At 38.4% G+C, this 27,988-nt stretch overlaps 1 protein-coding gene across 6 annotated transcripts; it reads right to left on the bottom strand.

Annotated features, from left to right (window-relative positions):
* On the bottom strand, positions 1–27,635 carry TOLLIP (toll interacting protein). Of its 6 annotated transcripts, none has more exons than XM_069803584.1 (7): positions 27,467–27,635; positions 17,990–18,139; positions 13,278–13,460; positions 11,993–12,145; positions 10,517–10,607; positions 6,546–6,566; positions 1–603 (listed from the first exon to the last, which is right to left on the bottom strand). In XM_069803584.1, exons 1-7 carry the CDS (start codon positions 27,497–27,499, stop codon positions 389–391), a joined length of 846 nt encoding a protein of 281 aa, XP_069659685.1. In that variant the 5' UTR covers positions 27,500–27,635; the 3' UTR covers positions 1–388. The 6 variants fall into 6 exon arrangements, with proteins under 6 accessions (XP_069659685.1, XP_069659688.1, XP_069659687.1 ...); XM_069803587.1 differs by lacking the exon at positions 27,467–27,635 and adding an exon at positions 26,656–27,104; XM_069803586.1 differs by lacking the exon at positions 27,467–27,635 and adding an exon at positions 26,632–27,104.
* Between the last annotated feature and the right edge of the window lie 353 nt (positions 27,636–27,988).

A 27,988-nucleotide genomic window follows, 5' to 3' on the forward strand; every position in this document is an offset into this window, starting at 1 on the left:
TTTTTGGTTTTTTTTCCCCAATCTAACAAACAGTAGTAAATCCTGTACTGCATAGAGTTACTTTGTAAGAACAAGTTTGTGTAAAGGAGGAGAGAGAAAGAAAAAAAGCAGCATTACTCCCCACCCCATCAGAATATAGCCACACGGGGCACAGCTGATAGTAAAGATGCTTCAATGCTATATTGTAGGACATAAGCTAAACCGAGTATGTACAGACTGAGAAAGAAAGTGAAAAAGATCCAAGTGTCCAAGGAGAAAAGGGGTATAATCTTCCACAAAGGATGCGCTAACAGAAAGCTCTTGGGAAATTCTTCCTCTAGCTAAATCCCTGACTTGGCAAGTAAAATTAAGTGGCATCGAGGACAGGGACTATGCAGGAAGTTGGGATCTATGATTCTTCAGCCATCTGAAGCAAGGAGTTGATAGCTGCATCCTTGTTCCCCCTCTGAGCTTCTAGCACTGAGCGGATTACTTCCCTGTCCATGTTGGGAAACATGTCCTGGATAGATTTGAGATCCTCTTCATTACACAGGTGCTGAGGGTTGACTGCAGGAGGTGGTATTGCCACTGGTACCATGCCTGGATTACAGACTGCAGGCATCCCTGCAGGCAAAAAAAACAGAAGAAGAAAAAAACCAAAATATACATGAGTGGAAAAAAAAAATTATCATCAATGATTTTGAAAAAGAAAGCAGCTCATGACTCACCCCAACCCACCAACTTCAGCACTATTATTTTTTTTTTAACATACTCCAGAAAAAAAAAAAGATTGCAGAGAGTATACCTAGACTGTTGCAATCGGAATACATTTTTCTGGAACAGGTTCTCTACCCAAGTTATGCTCCAGAAGTGGTAAACTACAGTATGGCAACAGGTACAGCTCAAAATTAGGTATGGCTTGCATTAACCAGGTTTACACATGAATCACTAACCAAACACTAAACACACCACAGAAAGCTGTAGCTGTTTTTTTCCCTCCTGCTCTGATCATACCTTAGTGCCTAGCGTATTTATGTTGTGATGAAAAAGATGGTTTTACATCAGCAATATACATTACTGATACTTAGAAATTCAATGAATGCAAGCTCCATTGCATTCAAAAGAAAGCAAAGTACTTAGGTTCACTAGGAAACTGCACCACACTCATAAGCAATTGTTTTTCCCTAGTTAAAGTTCCATTCAATTCAGCCTGCAAAGTCACAAGGTGGCAAAAGAGCAATTCCTCTTATGCCTATAGGGGTACAAACTGCTTTTTCCTGCTCCTCTACCAGAGGACAAAATTAATCTGACTTTCTCATGAACTTCTAATATGTCTGCATAAAATTAAAAGTACTGTCAGTTTATAAAGGCAGTTTTAGAAAATGAGTTTTCTAATTCCTGTTAAAAGGAATTACTAGACAGAAGTCCCTTTTCATCACTTAACTTTTATCATTAATTAAGCATAGGTCCATTGCTGAAAAAACTACCATTTGTTTTCATAAAACTGAAACCAGGTATAGTATACATCTAGAGTCTTTTGTTATCACCTCTGAAAATGGCATATTTTACTTCTTCTCCAAGTAGTTCCAGACCCCCTTAGTCCCACACCTTTGTGTGTTACTTTTCCAGTTCTGCTGTATTGTTTCTAAGGTAGGGCAAGGATAACTACCTGCATCTTGACACAAGCATGACACTGCTGCATACAACAGCATAAGAAAGTTTTTGTATTTGTTCTCCATTTGCTTTCAAGCATTTCATCCCATTTCAAACGCTATTCACCTGGTATTTTCATAGAATAGTCTACAGTAATTCAAAGATCTTTATGTGTAGTAATGACCAATCAAGAAGTCATCACCAAATATGCATTAGTTAAGATTTTTCTTTACACATAATACATTAACACCAGCCTCAATATACGATTTTATTTCCCATTTACTATAATGAGATTTTTCTGCAACCTCCTGCAGTCAGAGAGACTTAGAAAATTGCTAAGAGTTTTTGTTTTGGCAAATTGTCTATTAGTCCCCTTCCCTTGATTAGTTTTTTTTAAAAATATGATGCACCCCACCAAAGGCCTCCCTCCATTAGGGGATGACTCACTTATTTTTATCTGTTGATCAGCTTTTCAAAATAGCTATTAAACCACAAGAGGACCTTTATTGTATCACAATATCATCTGATATCATTTTCAAAATGCAGCTGACAAGATGATATACACAGGCCACATCATTCTTACCCACATACTCATACACCTATAATTTCTAAGGTATGAGCTTTCCCTACATAACCACATCACCTCTTCCTGAAATTTACCTAGTAAGTAGTTTGTTTTAAACCAGCTTGTTCTAATCTCCAAAGGTTTTAATCAGTTTATACAATAGGGAAAGCATTTACTTTAGAACTGTTTTTAAAAAAAAAAAAAGGTCAGTTTACTATCCTCCAGTCGCCTGAAAGCAAGACTAATTAAGCAATAGGTTACATACTGCATTTGGCAAAAAAAAATCCAAAGTACAAAACTGGGAATAAATGTTATCTTACCTGCATTTTCTTACTGACCCTCCTAACAATTAGTGTTAAACTCTAAAATTATAATCTAAGGCTCCTTCTCCATAAAAAAAAAAGCATTCCTTCCTAAAGAGGACAAAACCAAACACTTTCTCCCTCCCTCATGGTCTCACATTCCAACTGGGTTTTTTTTGTACTCCCCTATATACTTACATCTTTATAGTCACTTAATTACCTAAACTATTCTAGGTTCTCTGCTTTTTTAAAATAAATAGTTCTCAACTCCTTACACATTTGATCTTCAAAAGCTTTGTTACCCAACCTTATTACCAGTTTAGTTTTAATATATAATTCAACTCCCTCACATCCCCTCATTTGGGCAGGCCTACCTATTTTGGGCAGAAACCTACTTTACTGTTTTACTGCAGAGATTTTTTAGGATTCTCCAAGAGTGGGGTTTTTTGTGTTTGTTTTGTTGGGGGTTTTTTTGTTCTGCTTTTAATTTGGCATGCATTTACTTTGTTCAGCTAACAGCTTTTTTACATAGTTCTTAGTTCACCTGTTTAGCTTGCTTTATGTGACCTTAATTGCTTCTCCTTAAGTTAAACAAAGGATAAACTATTTGCATCACCACTATTATACATCTTCAAAACAAGATACTTTTTGAACCAGGTTTCATATATTACTCAGGAGTAGATCAAAAGCTGCTTCTATTGTATCGAATTCTGACCAACTGCTCAAAAAACCATAACATAAAGCAGATCTATAACTGACATAATTTTCAAGGGTGCCTCTTGGCAGCCTCATCTCCCTTAGCATAATGACTAAAGTACTGAAGTGATCAAACATCTTGCAACTATTATACTACTTCTCTTCAGACTTAACATCTCCTGGGAAAAAAAAGGGGGAGGACAAAGAGCAATTTCAATGCTTACCTTGTATCTTCAAGATTTTCTTTAACCTGTAACTACTTCATCAGAAACCTCTATGCTCATTCTAACTTGTACAAATATTTTAGCATCTCAGTGATTATCTTTTATTCTATCAGCTTTAAAAATGCTATATTAAAATTCACATTCAAAGTTGGATCAGCTAAATCCATCTTAACTTACATCAACTCTGGCTGACAAGGTACTGTAACTGAATATATTTTGTGTGCATTGCAACCATAACCTTACCTAATGTACTCTGCTATTTCTTTCCTCAACTTGGACTTCTGTCCTGTCTGAAGGGATGCATTACTGACTTGTAAGCACCTCCATATTTACCAATGTTCTGCAATTTTGATTTTAAAATTCCCCTTTTAATCATCTTAAAGTTTTATTAGAAGCAAAGGAAGAACCTAGATGCTTTAAGTCTAATGTATAGGCTGCATGTATTAGAAAAGGTTCATGCTGGCAACTAAAGAAATGTCCCTCTCACCATAAATTTATTACCTACACACTGGAACCATGTCTCTGCCCAGAAATCTGCATCACACCACTACCAAGGATATCTATTGCCTCTTCCGCAACAACCTAAACTTTAGCTCTAGAGCTTACTATGCCATTTGGACCTCGGTCCCTGGAATTCCATCTGGCACTATGCGTTTGAACATCTGGCGAATCAAGAGTCTGTGGGCACCCTAGAGGCAAACCACTGTGCAGTCCTCACCAGCACTGCAAATACTCTCCACCCAATAATCACATCCATCAGCATTTCAGACTGCCTCTTCTATAGTTTCAACAAGCCTCAACTCATTCCTCATGCTTCCTACAATCTAGACATTTACAAGAGATGAAGATGTATGGCCTCAAAAAATAAAGTTGCAAAGTACCTGAAAGAACAGAGCAATAGAAGTTATGTTTTACTTCTAACACAAGCTTCCTAATATTCTTCAGTAAGTCACGAGCACCCTAAGATTATCCAGCTATCAGCTTAAGTTGTATAGGAACTGTCCATACAAGAGGTCAGTTTAAAATATTAATCCAAATGAGACATGAGGCTCACTTCTCAAGTGCCACAGCATCCTGCAGCTTACCAATAAAGCTTCCGTGTCTTGTCAGTGTCAGAAAAATCAAGACCAGCACACAGTTTCTCTTACTGCTTTCACCACAACAAGGTAATTATGAAGACACGTCATCTGCACAGGCAGTATTCAAGAAGTATTTTCAATCTAAACATTTAATTTTAGAGGCAAATTTCCTGAAGTATAGTTTTTCACCAATTATTTTCAAAATTCATTCTCTCGGCTCTTACAGTTCTAAAATTAGCTTATGCTGTCTACAACTACACTGTATACAAATGGAAGTCAGTATCACAGTGATTTTTAATAAATACCTCCACGATAAATGCTTACTTTTCATGAAACTCAACATTCAAGCTATACAAATACCAATTTAAAGAGTACCTTGGTTTTTTGCTTTGTTCTGCACTCAGGCTAAAAATAACCATAATTTCTGATTTACTAAATAGTAAGCAAGACTTACGCATAAACTTAAAGATCTATGCAGTGAAATTTAGCAAATTTACATATATATATGCAGTCATTAGAGAAACTTACAATAAACTTCAAAATTATCAATGTTCAGTAAAAAGCTGCTTTACATATCAAGCACCTCATTTCACTAACAGGTGAAAACTTAAACTAAACCACGTAAGAATCCACTGTCAATGGAATTACACACTCCTGTGTTGCTCTCAGGTATTAGGTAAGTGTTATAAACCAGAAGAATGGAGCACTGTTTTCCAATTCAGTGAAATGGCAATGGCAAACGTGCTGGCATAAGCAGTGACATTCCAATGCATGAAACAAGTATATACAATAGCAAGTCATTTGCTACTAGCAGCAATGGAAGCAAAGCAGAATTAACAGGGTAAACTTTTTCTAACTGCACACAAGGCATTACACACTTTTTATTTTATTTTTTGTTCAGTCAAGTGCCCTATGTTTAATTTCTTAACTCATTATTATTCTGTCCCATGCATAGACCCTTTCAGAGTAAACTCAGGAACCTTCTCAGCACAAATTCTTTCATTTAAAGGAAGAAAGCAGTATCACCTCTTTTAAAATACACAAATAGGTCCTGATGATATTTGCTTCAGGAAAAAAGTGCTAAAATATTCATGCCATCATCTCAATTATTTTTTTTTAAGTGTTGCTTTTTTGCAAACTGCTAGAAAAGTGAAGCACATGGACCCATATGTAGAAAAATTCTACAATCCCACTGCTCTGAATAAACAAAATACGTTGCCACAACCACAACAGTTTTATTTACGGCATCTTTCTGAAATTCAGAGCATCAAGAAATGACATTTTATCTCACAAGGAGCAATTCTAGAATTTTCTGAACATACTCGATTAAAGACCAATGCTTTTATCAAAGTTAAGTATGTGACAATATCTTTGCACAATTCAGAGTCAAAGGTGTAATAGTAAAGTAAGTCTAAATTGAAGGAAAATCCATTTCCTGTAACATAATTTGCTGTTAGAGTTCTAGTCAGATGCTTAACCTGACACAGATCTAAACCATGTACGCATGAAAGACACACACCAATGAAAAAAAGTGTTATAATTTTGAAAAAAGGCTTATATGACGATTAACAGACAGCAATAGGCAGGCTGTCTTCTCAATGTCATTGCAGAACCGAGTTCTTTGCTGTCAAGTTTAGGAAAAAAAAAGTCAAGACGTTACCTGCTTCTCCCCAAACCTTGCAGTAGCAGAACAACTGCAAGATTAAATTTTCTCTTCTAGAAAACAAGTACTATCACCTTGAATAGCTCATTGACATACCACAGTTTCAGAAGATTATTAACATCACGTTTTATCCCTCAACACCATTATCGCCAATTACTTTAATCATTATAGCTTGAAGCTGAGCAGATGCCTTTAAAGACTTTCCAACAGATTAGAGGGGCTTTAATTATTTCCAGGAGATGCATTAAATTGTTCTACTATGACATCCAAGTGGCAATACCTTGTGATACAGTCTGCTGTAACAAATAAAGCTGTTCAGATGAGTTCATGCAAAGACTCTTAAGTCAATGAGGATGGAAGTGAGAAAAGAGCTTGGAAACTTACCCAGAGCAAAGTACTCAAGCCCTAAAGACAGGTGAAAATGAAGGGGCAAGGGGAAAGGAATAAGACATGGGAAAGAAATATTAATCTATTTTTAAAAGGAAGTGAATCATTTAGCTTTGAAAGGTGAAAGTTGGATAAACTTTTCAGGATAAACTGAGGCAATTGGGTAAAATCTAAACTACCCAATATCAGAAACTAAACGCTGCTAGGATTCAGTGTCCCAACTAATTTGCTTCAGCGCTCTGAACAAGTTTCCTAAGTGTGCTGTTTTTACAGAAATAACAATGAGAGGAATTGTTTTCAAAATAAGTAAGCTACCAAGTGTTTGCATCAAGGAGTACATTTCATAGCCCACAAAGGACAACATAAATCCATGGTTTGCGGAACAAATACTAATAACATCACGAGCTAACCCACAAAACTCAATACAGACACCTAAAGGAGTAATGTACATATACACACAACTTTGCCTCAATATAAAAATTATATTCTGGACTCTGACAGGTCCCTGAAACACATGAGGTTTAAACCTACTTTTTACACAGGTGTTTATAAGTTAGACTACAAACAGATTTCCTATTTACCCCACAAATACTTAGCCGATAAGAAATATAGCTTGCTTATTGAACTAACTTTTTTTTAGCTGTTTTTAATACACTATCAAGAAGATCAGCTTAGACTGTAAGCAACTACTATATCACAATATTCTACACCCTAAATTAAGTAATCTTTAGAAAAAGAAACAGGAAGAGATGGTAGATAAACTCAACTTTTAGAAGAGTAACAGGATTGACAAGTTCAACTTTTCCCTAACCCAATCCATAGATATATCATCTATGGCAACTATAGCTTGTAGCAATTAACGCTATTGTCAGAAGTTTTCAATTTTTAAAACTTTTTAATTTAATTAACATGGTGCAAGAATATTCTATGCCTATTTCTGCTCTCATCACAGCTCTGTAAATCTACTATCAAATGCGGGGAAAAGAACGTTACTTGTATTGGCATTTCAAGTTTCATCTCCTTACCACAGTGACTCACTGCTTGCTACTATTTACCTCAGCTTATACAATAGGGATAAGTGTGAGAGGAATTAGTTGCTTTGACCTTAATTAGAAGGTTAGTTACATATAGTAAGTTTTGAACAGAAGTTTTCTGTCACAGAAAAAACAGCTTGGCCTTCGTGACACAGCTAAATTTGACTTGACAACATGTCTCTTTAAAGCACAATTATTTTGGACAGTTAACAAATAATTGTTAAAACTGTCTGGATAAGCATTTTACTCTACCCACTGTATCTCCATCATAGATAAGACTTAGATTCTAACAGTCTTGTCCAACAGAATATCCTCCATTTCAGATGTAATAAACTATTCGGTGCTGCTCTTCTGAAAAAAACAAATAGAACTTGCTTATTGACTACACTCATTTAACTGGGTAGGTAAAAAGCCTGAACTAAGAAGATGGGAAGAAGGTAAACGTATTGCTGTGGAGTATACTGATGTCCTCCTACCAGTGCCCTTCTTGAAGCAGTCTCAAAAAGAGAGAAAACCCTGTACAGTGTTCCAAAGAAAGTGTACCAACGGAGTTTTCCCAGAAGATACAATCAGTTCAGCTGGGCAGGGAAGGTCAGTAGTTTGCATGTACCTTTCTGAAAGTTTACAGAATCCAGGAAGGGCATCTAGTTCAGTATATAGAAAACATTCTGACAGTACTCCATGTCTTCCAAGATGCACTACTGGTTCCTTTTATAAGTTGAAATTACTTTTATTAAGCCGTACAATTAAATGTGTGAAACAGTAAAAGTACTCTGAAGTCAAGTCACTTTCAAAGTCCAAACCTATCTATCCATCTAATTACTATGAGTGGGTCACTGATTAGTGAACAGGCAAAAGCTTTAAAACTCAGTGCTTTGAGAAATTTTGATGTTGCCCACAGAAATTCAAGAACAGCAAACACAAAGCACAGCAATATTAAAAAAAAATTATCAAAAATAGGTCAAAGGTGGCTTGTAATAAGTTTGGCATTTATAAAGTCAAGGAAGGACATTCAAGCTTTCCCAGAACAAAAGAAAAGTTCAAATCGAGGGGTGGGACTTTGCCATGCTTTAAAAACACAAGTCATAGAATCAGGAAGAATTTTTAATATGGAAGATTATCATAGCAGTAATTAAAACAAGCACGCTGGGTCTTTGCAGAAGGGCAACACTCCAACACACAGAACAATAAAATTGTTACATAAAGGCAAATTCTTATATGCTAAAATGTCAGGCATTACTATAATTTGCTAAATATTCGTTATTTCTTCACTTGTCCAAGTAGATTTAATAAGTTTTACTGAAAATATTCAAGATAAAAAATTTACAGAACACCAAGATCTGACTGTCAAGATACACCACCGTACTTGTCTTTCAGCTTTGAAGGTCTAGTATCAGTTTTATCTGTTCAGTTCTATGTGTAGTTTCAATCATACCTGAAACTAGTCTCTTCATTTCTACTGTCTGTACTCTGGCTGGCACAGTAATTCTGTTCCAAGAAATTCTACCACACCTTCTATTACATTGCTATATGTACCACCCCAGCTATCATTTTTCTTTTAACCATACAAAAGATAACTATATTTGAAGTTCGCTAACTGCTTCAGTCTATAGGGATGTGATGAACCTACAAGCAAAAAAGATATGGCATCTAATTCAACACAGAAAAGCTACACAGAAGTCTGGCTTACCACAATGGAATCACACTTCAGGATGCACACACAAGTTGAAACTAGTTCACTGGCAAAGCAAGCAAGACTTAAATCCTGAGAATTAAGCTACAGAGATAAAAGCACTTTAAATGAAGCAAACAGCATGTGTTCATCAGGGAATAAAGTATGTAACCAAACTTTTTTTTTTTTTTTGCTCTAACTTAACTCTATAAAAATTAAACAGGAGGTATGATTAAGTTACATATCCAGTCTTCTGTTAAGGAGGTTACAGAGAATGAAGTTTTAAATTCAATCAGGAATTGAGTCTTTAAAAAAGTATTTGTTGTGTCAGCCTTAGTACTGTGATTATGTCCCACACACTCTATCACTCGTTCATACACTTGTATGCAAAGAATTTCAAAGTATGTAAATTTGTCTTGTTTTCCCCAAAAGAACAGATATTGCTGAATAAATGTCCATACATGAAACTGGAGCTTGTCAGAGCTGTAAACAAAACAGAAAAAACCCAGCTGAACTTTACTTATCAGTAACCCAAGTAGGGCAAATTCAAGCTTATTTACATACTTCAAACTTTTCATCTTTGATAGAAAAATTACAAAACCAAAATTAACACATCTTTCTATACAAGTCCAAAACTTACTTTGCACAGACCAAGAGAACTGACAATACCTGCTTTAGCTCCTCTTGATGTATTTATGTAACTGTCTCAGAGCTCCCTAACATTTTTCATTCGCTGTGCTACACATTTCACGTGCTGTGTAACAAGGCTCCAACAAAGCATCTTCAAAGACCACAGAAGAGTCAATCCCTTTATGGGCTATTTAAGCTGCACTTATGACAGCAGAAGTCATTTGGTGCACTTTCTGAAGTCTGAAGAGTTTCACACATGGATTGCCACCATTTAAATAAGCACACATTATATTAGAGTGCAGTCTGCTATATATTTAGTTATTCAGTGACTTAAGTCTAAAATAAATACTCAAAAAGAGAAGGCTTCAAGCTACTTGCTCCAACTTGGTAGTCATTTTAATCCACCTAATCAAACTCACACAGCTCCCTTAAACAGAGTACAAGACTGAAAGCAGACCTACACTTAATTCACTCACTCTTCTCCTCCCAAAAATGTATCATGGGAAAAATGGTTAAGGACAAAATAATTTATAGCTTCCCTTACATTCTGAAAAACGAGAGAAAATTGGTAGTTACTTCTGCAAAGCCCTTTATCTGGAAGTTTTAAGGGTCTTCAAGGAGAGAAAACATACCTGCTATAGGCACATATCCAACTCCTTGCTGATATACAGTGGGCATTAGGACCACTGGCTGGGGCTGCATCATCATGGCAGCTGGCAAAGACTTGACACAAGAAGCACAGGTTAGAACAGATTAGAACTACTAAAGAAATAGAAAAACACTAAACCAGAAATTAAAACAATTAAAACAGTATTTGCAAGCAAATTGTCACATTGCAAATCCATGTTCAATATTACAATATGACTATACTAAGTGCTGATCTATATTAAGCAAAATCTCTGGCAAATTAGCTGAACTACCATCCTTTTAAGTGACAGTTAATTTGCCTGTAAATGAATATAAACACATCATGTCAAAGTAGCCTTTTGCAACAGTTTGATAAATTTTGTCATTGAAATTTTGTTACTGAAGCAAATTATTTTAAAATATGGGTTTTATCAGCTTTTACTCCTTATTCTTGTGAAATAAATATACAACATACTCATCGTAAATGAAATCTTAGAGCAAACACAATTTTTATTAAAAGCAGTATACTGCTCCTAGAAGCAAGTTTTAGTTTAAATCAATTATTTCTGAGGTAAACCAGTACTTTAAACAAAATATCAACACCATTCCCTTTTACTACCACAATTACTGTTCAGTTTGATCCTGGAAAATATTAAAAGGTCAGATTCTATGTACAGTACATTCATGGGCAGGCAGTTTTAAAGGTTAATTACAAACTCATTTCTCCTAGGGTTAATGGAACAACTGTTCATATGTGGGGCAGAATGTGAATTTGAAACAGCAGGGAACATCTGTTCCCAGTTGTGCACTCAACAGCAACTTGGAACTTTTGATGACGTACAAGAGTAGTATGAAGCATTTAGGGCTGCACATACTGTCCAACAGCTACTTAAGACAAAGGTGACAGATGAGAGAGTAGTCCATGAGCTGCTAAATGGACTAGTGTAAGTCAGCAGTTTATGACCCGGAGCACCAAGTGAACAAGAGCGGAAGTGAAAAACAAAGTTGTCATAAAGAGCATTCAAACTATCCAAGAAAGACCCAAGACAGAGAAGAGTTTCCGTTATTTTTGCTTTTAAATTGACATGAATTTCTAAAGATTTAGGGCAGAAGTTATTGTTAGATTCCACAAAGCTTTTAATTTATTATTATTATTATTATGATTAAATTAGAAATTGCAATGGACCATTTGACCAAGGATTTCTTTTTTATACTTATTAGCACAGGAATAAGCTGAATTTTTGTAATTGCAAAGCCAGATAAATAAATATCCATTTACCACCTCACCAAAAAGTATTTACTGCCTTAACTAATATTTTAAACTGTTATTCCCAAAATTAAGTATAATTATTTTAAATGCTAACACACATGAACACCCAGCAAGGTACAGTGGAACTCCTTCTACTTCAATCTAAAATACCTCCTTCCCACTATGTAGGAAGCTTCTCTCCCTTCTTCCTCCCATCTCAAACTTGGCTTACCGTGTACGACATAACCAGATTAATCATTCCTTCCTTGTCATCACCCTGCCTTCCACTCAGGCTGTACCATTCATCCTCCACATTTCCTTGTTTCAGAGACTCAGGAATTGTAATGTGTGTCCAAGCAATGCGGTCATCCATTGAAAAGGCCCGCTGGAATACAATTTAAAAAATATTATCAAGTTAATTGTCCTAAAAAAAAAAAATCTTAAAATTATTCTTGACTAACACTTCCTTCAGTTTTATGCTATTTCACTTTGCCAGTTTTATTTTTTAAGTTATTTCTTTTGAAACTACTAAAGTGTTGGTAAATATTTTAACCATCTCCTTTCCAACAAGGATGAATGATGCTTAAATGGGATTATATTGATTGCAGATATTTAATAAGAAGAAATTGAAAACCTGAAGCAGAACACTTCTAGAAATACAACATAATATCAGCACCATCTGTGTGAATCTAGTGACATCATATCAGAGGCCATTAAATGAATGTAAACAGCTTCTGTTTACACTACTACAATAGGCTGTGAACTCCAGTAATTCAAGAGCAGACACAAGTACTGATCTGCCACCCCAGTTGCAACAATGAAACAGACACTCCAACCAATCAACTAAGCCCACAAAATAGCATCCAAAAGCCTCATTCACATACTGACCACACAGCTGCTGCTATGTCAAGTTTTACTACACACAGCAAGAGATGCAGAAAAAAAAAAAAAGAAAAAAGGCAAACCATAGACGTTAGCCTCAGTTGTAGCTTCTTAGTTTCTGCTAATAAATCCTAGCGACTACACACAGTCTATATTTGACAGTTTTATCCTCAGCATTTCTGAGCTTGGGAAAGCTTCCAAGCTCCTCCTGGGTTAGAACAACACTGAAGAATTTCTGAGTAAAACAGTATTGTATAAATAGGCTATTTTTAATAGGGACAGTACAGAATATAAGATGCAGGGCATTTTGATAGCGAAGAGGAGCTTAAACACCACTCAGACATTTTTGCTTCTCTTCCTTTGCAGGGAACCCTGCTAATGCCCCTTATCAGCTACCAAAGGAAAAGTAACAGTTCTGACATTCTTGGGGAAGAGTGAAGCCTTATGCATTGCTGCTCTTGGGATTCTGAAAAATGTTCGCCATCTCCCGGAGAGCACAGCTAAGAAACAGCCTTTGGCAACTCAACCCTTTTTTGCAAGATTTCACCCAAACCTCAGTCCAAACAGAAGACAGGGAAGGGGAAAAAAATAAATAAAAAATATATATATTAAGAAAAAAAACCAGCAGTTCTGACCTCATCAAATATCTCTAGATAAAAAGAGTCCACACCCGGGGGAACAGTGCACTGAATAACTTTGTTCCAGCGGGGGTTCTTGGCTCCATTATGTGCTGTTGGAGTTTCATACACAGCATATCCCAGCCGTATCCGACAATATGGATCCATGCGGGTCATTCCATAGTTCTTTGCCAGTTTTGCCTGTAAAGAAAAGAAAGCCTGTAAGTGTATAATATTTACATTAACTTGAGAAGTTAATTACTATTAGTTCACAACAGAATCAAATACTGAACAAAGGACTAGATTCAATTATGAGGTAGACAGGAAGGGAAAAAAAAAAGATCAAGAAAAACAGCATTCAGATTAAAACATAAACCAAATGTCTGGCTCTCAAATGAGACTTGAAAAGGGAACCTCTTTTTAACCTGTCTGTTGTAGAATATACACATTTTCGCCATAGCTAAAATAAGTTACTGCATACCAAACCAAAAGATACATGATTACAAGGAAATAGTAGCAAGTTCAATTTCTGCCTAGGTATCTGCTCTCCAATATACAGTCATAAACTTAACATGATAGGCAGCCTGTCTTCTTTCACTGAAGTACTTTTAAAGGATGAATTCCAGAAATCCAGTAGCTTCAAGAATATCACACAATATAAAAGCACAAACTGCAAAAGCAGTTCAACTGAGGTAAAAATCTAGATCATACTTTTCCAAGTGGTTAAAAAACTTACTTAATTCAGTGTGTGCATTTGACATTACTTAATTCAGTGGGCAACTTAAGTTCAACGTTACTATACAAGCAGGTGCTGTATAGAATCAGAAGATATCCAACATACTTTTGCTGTGACACCAGAAGAATAGAACAAAACAAGTTGATTACAGTCCTGAAGACAACACTGAGTACGGTTGCATAGCTATGCCAAAGTAGAAATCAGACTTTTTGGAGATGCTGTTTCTCTGGCCTGTACTAAGCAGCCTATAGTTCTTTTTATAGCAAGATAAGTGACAAAATATGGTGCCTAGGATGCCTCCCACCTACAGGACATTTAAAGAACTGGAACAGTTGAGACTTGCATAAGATTTAGTCACAATGGCTGCAGCTCTGGCCTGGAAAGCCCTTTTCTCCTTCAGGGCACATGCTGGTTCAGTAATTCATACATTAGAGCTAGTGAGAAAGGTCTCAAACTGTTTCTTGTAAATGTGGGCTTAACAATTAAAGTAGGAAAGTTGGCACCTAAATTATGCACTCTCTAAACTCTGAAGTCCCAAGATTAAGCAGTTTATCATAAAACTTCACCAAAAGAAAAAAAGAGCCTATAAATTGTCTGCCTAGTAATTTAAGAGGACACAATCAACTGTGCTTAGACAAACTCACCACTAGTCCATTATATCTGAAAAAAAAAAAAAAAAGCAGTAAATTACTTTCCCCAAAACATTTTCTGATCTTCCACCAGTTTATAAGTAACAGAATTAAGGTATGGTGCTCTACATACTTTATCAACACATATTTAAATACAAAAGACTTCAACTAGCTTTTCACGTTCCACAGGTTAACTATGCCATGACAAGTCTCCTATCCGGAATGCCACCTGCCTCAATATGCAGCCAAGACTCCCACTGCATTCTTGCATAAACTCCCAGACAGGTACAGAAAACTGTCTCTGGGGACACCGCAGGGTTGTACTGCCATTCAGAGGGAGTACGTACTGCCTTGACAGGCTGGAGAACCGCACAGACAGGAATCTAAAAGTTCAACAAATGAAAATGCAACATTCTGCCCCTGTGGAGGAATAACCACATGCATGACTATAGGCTGTGGGCTAACTGGTTGGAAAGCAGCTTTCTAGAGAAGGACCTGGGGGTCTTGGTGGACACCAAGTTGGAAATAAGCCAGCAATGTGCCCTTGCAGCAAAGAAGACAGACAGCATCCTGGGCTGCATTAGGAAAAGCACAGCTAGCAGGTCAAGGAAGATGATCCCTTCTACTCAGCACTGAGAAGACCATATCTGGAGTACTGTTCTCTTTAGTTCTGGGCTGCCTAGTAGAAGACATGGTCATACTTGAATGAATCCAGCAAAGGGCCACTAACAATTAAGGGTTTCACAGAATCACAGAATGGCTGAGGGTAGATGGGACCCCTAGAGATTGTCTAGTCCAAGCTCCCCACTTGAAGCACAGTCAGATGCTCAGGCAAGTTCTGAGTGTCTCCACAGCTCCACAAGCCCTTTGGGCAACCTGTTCTGATGCTTGACAACTCCCACAGTAAAAAGTTTTTTTATATATTTAAATAGAGCTTGCTGTATTTCAATTTGTGCTCACTGCGCCTCTTGTCTTTCCTCTAGACAGCACTGAAAAGAGCCCAGGTGTCGTCTTCATAAAAACCTGATGGCTGGGTGTCCTGGTTTCAGCTGGGATAGAGTTAACTGTCTTCCCAGTAGCTGGTACAGTGCTATGTTTTGAGTTCAGTATGTGAAGAATGTTGATAACACTGATGTTTTCAGTTGTTGCTCAGTAGTGTTTAGACTAGAGTCAAGGATTTTTCAGCTTCTCATGCCCAGCCAGGGCACCTGACCCAAACTGGCCAACGGTGTATTCCATACCATGGGACGTCCCATCCAGTTTAGGAACTGGGAAGTGGGAGGGCAGGGAATCACCGCTCGGGGACTGGCTGGGTGTCGGTCGGTGGGTGGTGAGCAATTGCCCTGCGCATCATTTGTACATTCCAATCCTTTTATTACTACTGTTGTCATTTTATTAGTGTTATCATTATTAGTTTCTTCTTTTCTGTTCTATTAAACCATTCTTATCTCAACCCAGGAGTTTTACTTCTTTTCCCGATTTTCTCCCCCATCCCACTGGATGGGGGGGGAGTGAGTGAGCGGCTGCATGGTGCTTGGTTGCTGGCTGGGGTTAAACCACGACACTGGGACTACTCAGGGAACAGTCTTTGGGGGAATCTCATCCACAGCTCTCTCAGCCTTTCCACGTATACAACATCCTCCTTAATCCTTGATTAAGGGACTGGTGGGGGGTCAGGGAGGAGGTAGCAGTGGGATGAGGTTTGGACTAAGTAAACTCCAGAGGTCCCTTCTAACCTCAACTACCCTGTGATTCTATAACAAGTGGTTAACTTATAGACATGGCATCAAGAACAGCCATTAGGTTTTATTCTTCAAGCAAGATAAATGGGTTTTTTTTTCTTGTCTGCACAAGCACCTAAAAATAAACGAGGATTGAACCTGATAAAGACCGGTATCAACTCCATCAGTTCAACCATCCAAACAGGAATATGGATGTTTCTGTACATAGCCACTCAAAGTGAGATGCAAAACTCCTTCTTAAACACTGTACTGTCTGCCCCCTTATCTGCCCCAGGAACTTCTACCATCTATACTGATTGGATCAACATCCTGTGACAAAAAGTACTTTAAGCTGTCCAAGCAAATAGCCAAAGATGAACAACCTGTGGAGTAGCATACAATTTGCTACAAACTGCAAGAGAGTTGAGACACAGCATCTTGTTTGATAAATGTTTTGTTTCCTTATAGGCCTGAGGTTTAACCTGAATCATCTATTCCTAGCTCTGGAAAAAAATTATAATAAAGCTTCTTCCACTATGCTTCAAAAGTGATAACATTTTTCTGCTGTTCAAAGTTGCAGAAGAGGTTTCCAATCTTACACTCTCTGAACACAGATTGGGAAACTCATCAGAACTAGAAAGCGGGCTGCAACTGAATACAATGAATGAGTTCAAGTGTCTAGACCTTAGAAGCAATAAAAGTTGAGAAAGCATTATCCCCAGTTTGCAAAGGAAGGATATTGGCTGTGAAGGAGCAAACTGACCAGTGAAAGACATAGAAAGGAAGGAGGATTGGTGCCTCTTTCCCTGAGAGACCCTATATAGGTTTACTCCCCAATAAGTACCTCACCATGGAAGCTGTAACCGTATGTGTACTATTCCTGGCTTGGTGCTAAATGTGAGGCTAAATACCACTTTGGTATGTTTTTAGAGAATGACTTGAAAACAGCACTTGTAAATAGATGAAGTGTGTTAAGTTAATATGAAGGACATCTGGTATGCTAACATAGATAAACAGAACTGTGTTAAGACAGACAAGTTTTAAAACCTGAAATGTTATGCATAATGAATGCAGTAATACAGTACTGCCAAGAGATAAAAGAAAGGATAACAAGGGAAAAGAAGTAGAAAATAAAGAGCTAGGACTAAACACTTGTGATAAATAAGAAAGCCTGCAGAAAACACTAGGAAAAACAGCAAATGCATTAGAGGAAATGGGATAAAACAAAGCAGTCACTTAAAGAAAAATATGTAACTCAACTGCAGTTCCCTACAATATTCTCAAAATTGCTAATGTCTTTCATATTAAGTGTTTTTATAGGAAGCATTCTTAACAGAAGTTTTAAGAGAAACCTGTTCATTGTAAAATAACCATGAGTTTATTTGATTATGTGCTATAATAGCAAGGTTTACAGAACGCTGCTGCACCGTGCACGATGCAGCTCTGAAACATAAAACTGGACAAAACGCTGATGTACAGAACCAGGAAGCTACAAAAATTTTTAAAATTACTCATTCCCTATATACAAGCAATTTAGTAACTTGAATTCCAACACAAAATCTTTTTGTGGCCACTGATCAAAAAAGATTAATTGTATTCATTAATTACAGTTACTTAATTGTACAAAGATGGTACAATTTATACCTGTACTACAGTAATGCTGAGTCTGCCTACTGTACCCATTGGTCCTCCATACTGTAGCTGCTGAGCTGCCTGGGCATCCAGCTGGATTTGCTGTTGCTGCTGGGTTGGGGTAATGCGAAGAAAATCTTGAGGAAGCTCACCAACATATACCTTGAAAAAGAAAAGAAAAAGAAAAAAAACAAACTTAAGTCTTCCACTTTCATAATGAAAAAGAGAGAAGAATATAAATCAAAGAAAAGCTTAGCAAAAGCGTTCAGCAGAACTTAGTCTAGTTTTGACAGCATGAACAAAGAACTAATTAAATGATGAAACTGCCAACTCATAGAGAATGTTCTCATACTCACTTCCAACGTAAGCCTCTGAAGAAAAGTAGGACATACAGAGCCAAGGCTGCTCTGCAGTTAAACATTTTAGTTATTCATGCAAAAGTCAGAGCTACCCAGTTTTACATCCCATTCACATATGACATCTGATAGCACCCAGCTCTTTCACATATTCACCACTCATGTCGCATCCAATCATCCCTGTGACAAGACACAGCACACTGCTTTCATTTGAAAGGGTCAATTTCACAGTCACCTTCAAGACAGACCATAAAGTCCATGTTTCCTATGAACCAAATCCTTCAACATAACTAAGAATTCTTCAACATAACACAGATGCCCTAATGCTTTTCCATTATTAAACACAGCTGGTGGGCAACTAACCTTGGGGACAATTTGGGGACAAAATTCCACCATACGCAAAACAATAATGGAGAAATTAAAAATCTGGTCTATCACAAGAAAGAACCATGACAAAAAAATTCAAAGCTGAAAAATACTAGAGGCACTCCATCACACATGCCAATATGAATCAGCAGTTACCATGTATTTCCTGTTAGCTTTACAGTAAAAGAAAGGAAAGTTTCTACCTATTACTTGTCAATTCAATTACTGTCAATTCAACAGCTCAGGTTGTTTGCAGGTTTTAAATGCTCAGTGAACATTATCAATAACTCATTTAGAGAGATCATCACATTAAAATAACAAGCATACTGTAATAATAAATTTTAAAAGGCAAATAAAGTGGCATAGAAAATTTGTAATTAAGCTTTACATTTCTGTTGTCTATAGAGTTGCTTACATATTTAATACAGAACTGTCCACCGCATCAAGACAGAAGACAGTGCAAATTCTTATGTTGCAATCCCAAGCAAGATTACTCAATTGTATATCTGACAGCTGCAGCATGCCTACAGAACATAATTTAAGAAGTTAACAGGCCTCTAGGACATAGCTTTTGAAGATTAGACAGCACTTGCATGTCAAGATTACATCTTAGAGATAGAAACTGCAGCTCTTGCCAAATCACATTTTGTGTGACTATTGCTATCTCAGAGCCTCAGGATCCTGGCAACATTAGGTGTTACATGCCAGAAAGGAAGTTTATCAAAAAAGCTAAGGAGGAAGTACTGAATGCCTGCTGCTAGGCTACTGGGAGGAAGGGAAAAGGGGGAATCAGTTTTTCTTAAAAGCATCTTAAAAATTTACAATTAAGATCCTAAGCAGCTTAAGTTTTAAAAAGTGGGGGGGAAAATGGGGGCAGAAAGTGAGAAGACTAAGCTAAAAGATAGTGCTAATATTAAAGAAAGCTTATTTAAGTTAGGCTGGAAATTAAACAGGTCTTCTCATTAGAATACATGTTATAAAAAAGGAGTTAGTTTTAAAATAAAACATAATCCGTTTAGGAAAGATTTGAAATGGCACCAGAATTAGCAAGGCAAAGGCATTCACAACACAGCAGGTCCCCTCCAACCCTTCACCTCCAGGAAGTTTCAAATCTGTTATTATTAGCATCCCTAAGAATAGGCATCATAAAGAATTCCCATAGTCAGAAGTGGTGGCTGAAGCCCTGCAAATACATTCCCATATATGCAAGCTCCCTCTGTCAACTTCTCAGAAAACAGGATAGCATATTTTGTCTCCACCATCTTAACATGGACATTGGAAAGCTTGATTAATTCACAAGTCTAAAAATAAAATTTAAAAAGTGAAAGCTATTATAAGTCACCCAAATACTGCTCCAAAATGAAATGCATAAACTAGTCTCTGTACTGAGGTCCAAAAGGGACAAACAAAATCTGTAAGGGAGACCAAAGTTTTCTTAAAGCTTCTAAGCTGATTTTAGTCCATTCGGTTATCTCACACAAAGCTACATTCTTATCCTGGAAGAGCAGACATACACAGGAACTGAAAACAGCTAGTGTAACCACATTCTCAAAAGATTCGAGTGGTAAACCCCTCTAAAAGTAAGAGTGGAGAACAGGAGATGCATACACTCCCACCTTAAACGTTCACCTCCAACATCTGGTACACAGGTCCTTGTGATATATTCAGTAAAATATCTAGGAGAGATGCTTATTGAGGAAAATACACTAAGTTCTTATGCTAATTATCGGTTGATTCCATATTGATGGAGACAAATCAGTAATGTGCAATCTTTTTATCTGTAAAGAAAACAGGCTAATTTATGTCTTCCTCAAAGCATTTAAAAGCAGGCACGCAATTGTCACCTCCAAACCCGAATCAAAAATACAAAGTTACATAACCAGAGTTCAACCACAGCCTTTGTTTTTAAAGCAAGGAGAACATAAATGACAAGCTTGTATCACTGATCCTACTCAACGCCCACTTTAAAACAAATGCACTTCCCTCTACTACAACATCATCTAAGGAAGAATGTGAAATTCAAAGCCGCTCTGCCATTAACTGTAGAACAAAAAATGAATTCCATTTAACATTTGAATTTTACTAGAACTCTCTTTTCAAGCAAGACAGCAATATGACAGTGCTATGATGACATACAATTAGGAAGACAAATGCTGAGCAAGCATTCAAAAAAGATAAGCCTGTCTTGTAATTACTTCCTAATAAACTTTATTGACAATATTGCATATCAAAAATATGAATTATCTAGAAACAATACTATTGCCCTTCTTATCTGCTAAAACCACCTAAGACCTAGTTTCGAGGATCTTCAAAGTGAAACACTACATGTATAAAAGTTGCATCTCAACTTCTTCAAATTAAAGGCAGTGTGATGTTCTACAGCTATTCCAGCTAATTTAGGACTGGGCTGTTCTCAGTCACCTTCCCATTTCTTTTCACCCCAATTTCTTGTGCAACATTAAAAGGTGCCAAGGCAATTGTAAAAGTACGCTAGTGCAGAGGGCTGATCAGAAGAAAATGAAAGAAGGGCTGGAGGTAAAGGGAAGAGGAAGGAAAGTCATCAGGATCCTTACCTCACTAACTGATTATGTGAGTACTGGTACCTACAGAAGGGAGGGAAAGGGAATGCAGAGCCAAGAACAACCACAAATGCCCTGACTTACAGAACCCTAAGCCCAGACATAATACATTCAGGGAACCCTAAAGTTTCCACACTAGCAATTACCAAGAACCTCTGATACTAGCTTTCAAAGAAGCTTCATGTTAAAGAGCTTTAAACACCTAGTTGCCAAAAAAGTTCTAACTCTTCTCCTTTAAATGGTTTTACTGTTTTTAAAAAAGAGTGAGTGAATGAGAGAGAATTTTGAACTGTTATTCTATGTTTTGCACACTAAAGAAAAAAATGGGACCAGATAGGATGCATCCAGAGGTCCTGGAAAGAGCTAGCTAATATTTTTTCAAGGCTACTCTTCATCATCTTTGAAAGGTCATGCATATTAGAGGAAGTCCCCTATAACTGGAGAAAGACAAATCTCATACCCAGCTTTCAAGAAAACAAGACGGAAGACCTGAGGAACCACAGGCAGGTCAGCTTCACTTTAGTTGCTAAGAAATTCATAGAGCAAGTCCTTCTGGAAGCCACTTCTAGACGCACAAAGGAAAACACAAGGACTAGGAATAGCCAGCTTTTACCAAGGCTTTAAAAAGAAAAAAAAGCCTAACGAGCCCAACTGCCTTCTACAATAAAATTATGAGAATCTGTGAATAAGGAGAGAGCAGTAGGTATCGAAGCTGGGTCATTACAATCGAAACGGGTGGGCCACCAGACAGATGAAAAACTGGCTGGGTCACTGAGCTCAGAAGTTGAAGTTCAGTGGTAAATGACACTGGAGGTTAGTTAAAAGCAACATTTCTCAGAGGTCTGTACTGAGACTAACTTATATGTCTAATATTTTTCCTTATCAGAGGTGGAGACAGAAACATATGCTTACCACTTTTGAGGATGACACCAAATTTAGGAGAGAATGGCTGGTATCCTTGAGGACAGGACCAACAACCAGAGAGACAGAAGAATTCACTGGCAGGAATCTCATGAAATTCAACAAGTGCAAAGTCCTGTACTTTGGACAGAAAAATCCCTGCCACCAGTACAGACGAGAGAACAACTGGCAGCACTGCTGCACTACAGAGAAAAAACATGCAGGTCCTGGTGGACAGCAAGCTAAACATGAACAAGCAGAGCACTCTCGCAACAATGAAGCCTAACAGCATACTACACTGGATGAGCAAAAGCCTAGCCAGTAGGCTGAGGAAAGCGATTGTTTCCCTTTACTTGGCACTCATTAGACCACATCTGGAATACTGCAACCTGTTTGGGGCCCAGCAGTACGTGAGAAATTATAAACTTGAGTGAGCCCAGCAAAGATCCACCAAGATGGTCCATGAAAAGGGCTGTAGCACAAGACTTGTGAGAACAGGCTGAAGATTTAAGAGTGGAGGAAACTTAGGATGCACCTTGTAGCAGCTTTCCAGTATCTATGAAGAGGTCATGAAGAAAACAAAGCAAGGTTCTCTTCTGAGATGCAAGGCAAGAAGAAAGAAGACCTCAGTTGTCAAACAAACAGGGGAGGTTTGACATGAAATATGGAGGGGAAAAAAAAATTCACCTCAAGTACAACCACAGATAGGAACAAATTGCCCAGGAAGACTGCAAAAACTCTCACCTTAAAGGTTTTGAAGATCCTGCTGGACAAAGGCCTGAGCAACCTGGTCTGAATTAAAAATTGACCATGTTTTTAGCAAGAGGTTGGACTACGTGGCCTCCTGACATCCCTTCTAACCTGAACTGTTGTATGATTCTATAGAGCTCACATTATAGCATGGCACATCCCCCATTAAATTCCTGTAGAACTGTAGTCAAAGGCTATACTTCAGAATTTCAGTTTAGGGATGGACAAAGGAAAGAATATAACAGCAATTAAGTTTATTACATTTGGAGATTTTTGCTGGGTTTTTTGTTTTTCTTTTGGGGGGGGGGGGGGGGGGGGTAATGTCACCAAAATAAAAAAGTGTCATGGACTGAAAGGTACCAGACATTGCTTCTCTTGTTCTTATGATTTTTTCCTGTTGCCAGAAATTACCCAACTACCTTGTTACTTTCGTTACTTCCACATGTCTACCTGGAAAGAATCATAAAGATTCTATAGTCATCACCTTAATAGTATTTTCCCTTTCCAAGTACGCCCCCTTTATTTAGTCTTGACTAAGTATTTTGCCACGAGCTACTGCCTCTGGATTTTCCCAGCACATCTAAAAGTTGTGCAAGACACTAATATTTAAATATTTGCAAAATACATTCCACAGTGAAAAAGCAAAACTGTTAATAAAGGACAAAAAATTTGGTTTTACAGCAGAAGTCAACACTAACCATCTGATTACAATCAAAAAAGATTCCCTTCACTAAAACAGTAATTTGAATTCCTGCTAAGTATGGCAGGAACTGTTGTATATAAACGTGAGTTAAAAATTAAAGATAGAATGAGTGTCCACAGAAATCTCAAATCCAAGAAGAATTTATAGCATATTTGAGCTACGTGGATTTGGTCCACACTTAATTTAACAGAGGAATAACATCAGGAAAAGCCACAGAAACATATCAAAATAAGGAAACCCATGAATTCACATTGGGATTAGCATTAAGGAGAGGGATAATTGCCATCAATTCTAGGAACAGACTTCTGATTTTTTTCTACTCTACCACTAGACATACTAGTACAGATCTTTCTTTCCTCCAAGTTTTGGTTAAAAGAAAATACCATTGGATGCAATGGAAAATAAGCCACTTAGTGGCTTCTAAGTAGTACTTCTCTTACCTGTTAAGAGAGTAAGAACTTCAAAGCATTACCAATGCTGCCCTCAACATTTTCTGCCAAAAGAACATGCTCCAGAGATCAGATCACAGCACTTAAAAATTAATTCACATGTCGCTTAGAAACACTCAATGACATCTTACTCCCTCAACCTTTTAAACAACTTCTGAAATCTAAATTGATTGCAACAACGTGTCTTTATGAAATTTCCACCTTCACAGATCAGGATTTTAATACTACATATATCCACATTTTATTAAGAAACAAAATACCAAATAAAATACTCGATTATACTCGGAATTATCAACCAATTATTTTGGTGATGGGACTTTGTATTCAAAATTGCTCATGTGACAGCATAACATATCAATACTGGACAATACAAACAGGAATTGCTTCTTTGTCACTTTCGTTCAGGAAAGAATATCCAGTTTTTGAACAGTGTCAAGACAAAACTTCAAGTAAAGTCAGAGACAACAAGACTTAAGCAGTTAAAGGACAGTATTAGGACAAGAAGAGAGAAGTAATCATAAATACAGCCTACCCGTTAGAAGATTTCCAATCATCGTAGTAGTCACTATTAGGGAAATTAGAAGCAGAAATCTAAGCAGTACTAGCTTGGTACTTGATCTAATTTTTGAGGACTTGACATATTTGCCAGCATGATGAATAATCATTGATATGAATTTTGGGTTTGCTTGGTTAACTAAAGAATCACAAGTAAGAGGTTTCAGTGTCTCAGACTTAACTTGAAGCCTGATCAAACTGTTTATTAATACCTCTCACTTGGAAAAGATATCATTTAGCAGCCCTTATATATTCAGCAATAGTTTAGATTTCAGAGTTGTTTTGTTCTCAAAAAAATCACAAAATGTGAAAACACACTAATTCCATAACATCCTGAAAACAGCCAGAGAAATCTATATTCTAGCAGAATATTTACCAGTAACAGACAGGATGAATTCCAGTTCTGTTTCATCTGAAAAACTAAACAGCAATCAGAAATTTTAATTACTCACCAAATAAGCATCATCATAAACTAGAAAGCACAGGTGTAAGAACAAGACTGGCAACAGTATAGTAACATACTTAATTTTCTCACCTACATGAAACAATCTTGAATATTTTCTTGCCTGTTCAAACAGAGACAGGAACTGTTCTCTGCAGCACTAAAGAGAAAATGTTTCCCAATCCTTTAGCACCATTTAGTGGCTATTCATTTGTAATGCAGTTGTATATATAGAAACAAGTAGAATTGTATCTTCCACTCTGGAGAGAATTAAGAAAGGCTGGCATGTACCATACCAACATCCTCACCTGTGAATGGCAGCTTAACATTGCATAATTTATTAATTAATTTGAAAACATTAAAATCTGTAAAGTGGTTAAGACAAGGAAGAAAAGCATGCATGACAGTGTTAGGAACTCATAAGAAAAAAAAACCCCAAACAAACAAAAAAAACCAGAAAGCCAAAGTTGTACAAGATAAATAAATCATCATACACCTTTTTATTTGTCAGGCTTAAATAATTTTTAAGGAACAAAAGATTGCCAAGAGATTATGTAGGAGTATCTGGGTAATTCTAAAATAAGACATCTAGAAGAATAACATTCTAAGCGTTGAAAAGCAGTTCCTTTAAAACATTTAAGAAAAACTAGGCAGTTACAATATTCAAATATCTGCAAGATTATAGCCATGTCCAAGAAGGTTCTCACTAAAATCTTGCCTCAGCCCAAGAAGAGGATCTCACCAATCTAAAACAAGTAGATATTGAAAGTACTCCACTCAATACCAACAAGGTGTTTAGCACAACAGGCAAGCAAAACTTCTCTCAAAAAGAAATGCCGCTCCATTTCAGAGATAAAATACTTGCACAGTTTCATCTCTCCACAAGTCAGGACTGCAATCAGGCCTACTGTTCAGCTTTAGCCAAACCACCTAGCTTGTTACCAGTTCCTTCTATCCCTACTCCCACATCAGTTCCCTTAATCTCCCCAGCCTTCTCCAAACATGAACTAACCAATAACTAGAAGTGAAGTTACTTTTAAACAAACTCTGACTATTTTTCAGGTATTTAAATTATTTTGAGCTGTTTTGAATAAAACCTGTTACATATCAACAGAATTCTATTTGCATGCAATCACACCATCAACTCTCAAACACCAAGCCTTTGGGGATAGCAACTACCTGATTCACCACAGATTCAACCAGAAGAGCAGTCATTGTCTTTTCATGATACCATCAAGAGACAACAAAAAACTTAATTCACTTTTTTACCTTAATTCTCCACTTAAAACTTTTATTCCAAGAACAGAACCATCACCACAATCCTTTGTAGAAGGAATCTATTCTGGAGGACCAGCAAATAAGGCACTGTAAGGAACTAAGTTGATGATCATATTACTGTCATGAAATAAAAACAAACAGCGATGCAGTTTTTCAAAATTAGCAGTTTAATAATTCACTCCTCTGGTCTTTCATCAAGGCTGTACAGACACACACACACAAAAGTAGCTGTAGGAAATAAAATGCAGTAGTTTAAATTGATTAAGAAAGTCTTACTTCATCTGCAGAGCAACATCGTACTGTTAATTACTACCAGATCCTCCCAGACAGGAACAGCACATCAACGGAGAGCTGATGCTATACCGCAGTTACACACCACACAGTAGAACACCCTGGTGCGGGGCAAGGTTATTCCAGGGCAAAACTCGATAACAACACATTCCCAATAAGCGATCAACACTAACTCCTAGAAGACTGTTAAATTGTTTTTTAAGACTGCTCAGCTCCTCCCCAACACACACGCCTACATACTACCACTGAATGCGTCTTTCAGCACGTTTCACGTTCCAGCTTCCAGGTGGCAATTCCAGAGACAGCTACCTGAATCTGCCAGCCGAACCACGAGCACAGAAAGCTCTCCTCCGCTTCAAAGAGGAAGAGGCTTAGCTTTAGTTGTTTAAGCCGTTCCCTCCTTTGGAAGGCCCTTCGAGAAAGCACGGGCAGAACAGTCCCTCCAAGCCCTGCACGCAGACAGGAAGGACTTTCCCCTCCCCTTTCCTAAAGCCTCTTCGCAAGGCGGAGAACCAGGAGAAGAGGCAGACCTTCCCCCCCCCCCCCCATCACGGCAGTCTGGAGAAGGAGAAACCTCTCCTCTCCTCTCCCCCCTCTGCCACGGGCCGCGAGCGGGGGGAGGGAGACGAGAGGTGAGTCACCCTCCCACCGAGGCCCACTGGCAGGAGCCGGGCGGAGGCGGGGGGGTCGGGGGGGACCCACGGCCCAGCAGCCCAAGCGCAGAAGGGTCCAAACCAGCCCAACGCGGTGCAGCGGCGACCGCGAACCGGAGACAGGCTTCAGAGGCCCCCGAAGCTGACCCTCACCCGGCAGCACTCACCGGGCCCCGCTGAGTAGTGACGGTGGTCGCCATAGCGCTTCCCTCGGGCCGAGACCCCGCCTCTCCGCCTCGCCAGGCCACCGCCGCCGTCGCTACCGTTACTGCCCCGACGGCCGCCGCTAACCCTCACCCAGCTCCAGCCTCCCGAGTCAGCTGACCCCGGCCCCGCCCCCAGCGCCGGGCGTGCCTGCAGCAACGCATTCCTCCCCCGCCCCTTCTGGCTGTTTCCAAGGCCGCGCCGTGCGCATGCGCCAAGGGAAGGCGGAGGGGAACGCAGCCGCCACCTCCCCCCCCGCCCGCATGCGCCTATCGACGCACCGGGAAGGGAGGGAGCGAGGGGAACGGAGCCACTCATGCGCATGCGCCCTTCCGCTCTGCGGCCGCCGCAACGGAGCGCGGCGCTGCGGGGGGTGCCGCCGCAGTCGCTAGGGGGCGCGGCGGGGCTGGGGAGGAGGCCTCGGGGCCGACATCTTGGGGCGAGCGGCGCCTTGCCCCGCCCGCCGGTGGCAGGGTCCCCCGTCC

Source organism: Haliaeetus albicilla, chromosome 16 (assembly GCF_947461875.1).
Source record: "Haliaeetus albicilla chromosome 16, bHalAlb1.1, whole genome shotgun sequence".
Classification (NCBI taxonomy): Eukaryota; Metazoa; Chordata; class Aves; order Accipitriformes; family Accipitridae; genus Haliaeetus; species Haliaeetus albicilla.

Coding starts and splice junctions, on each gene's coding strand:
- TOLLIP (XM_069803584.1), bottom strand. CDS start 27,499: ATGGCGACCACCGTCACTACTCAGCGGGGCCCG. Junction 18,140..27,466: donor TCACTACTCAGCGGGGCCCG/GTGAGTGCTGCC, acceptor TTCTTTTTCAAG/GTATATGTTGGTGAGCTTCC. Junction 604..6,545: donor GCTTGAGTACTTTGCTCTGG/GTAAGTTTCCAA, acceptor TTTTGCCTGCAG/GGATGCCTGCAGTCTGTAAT.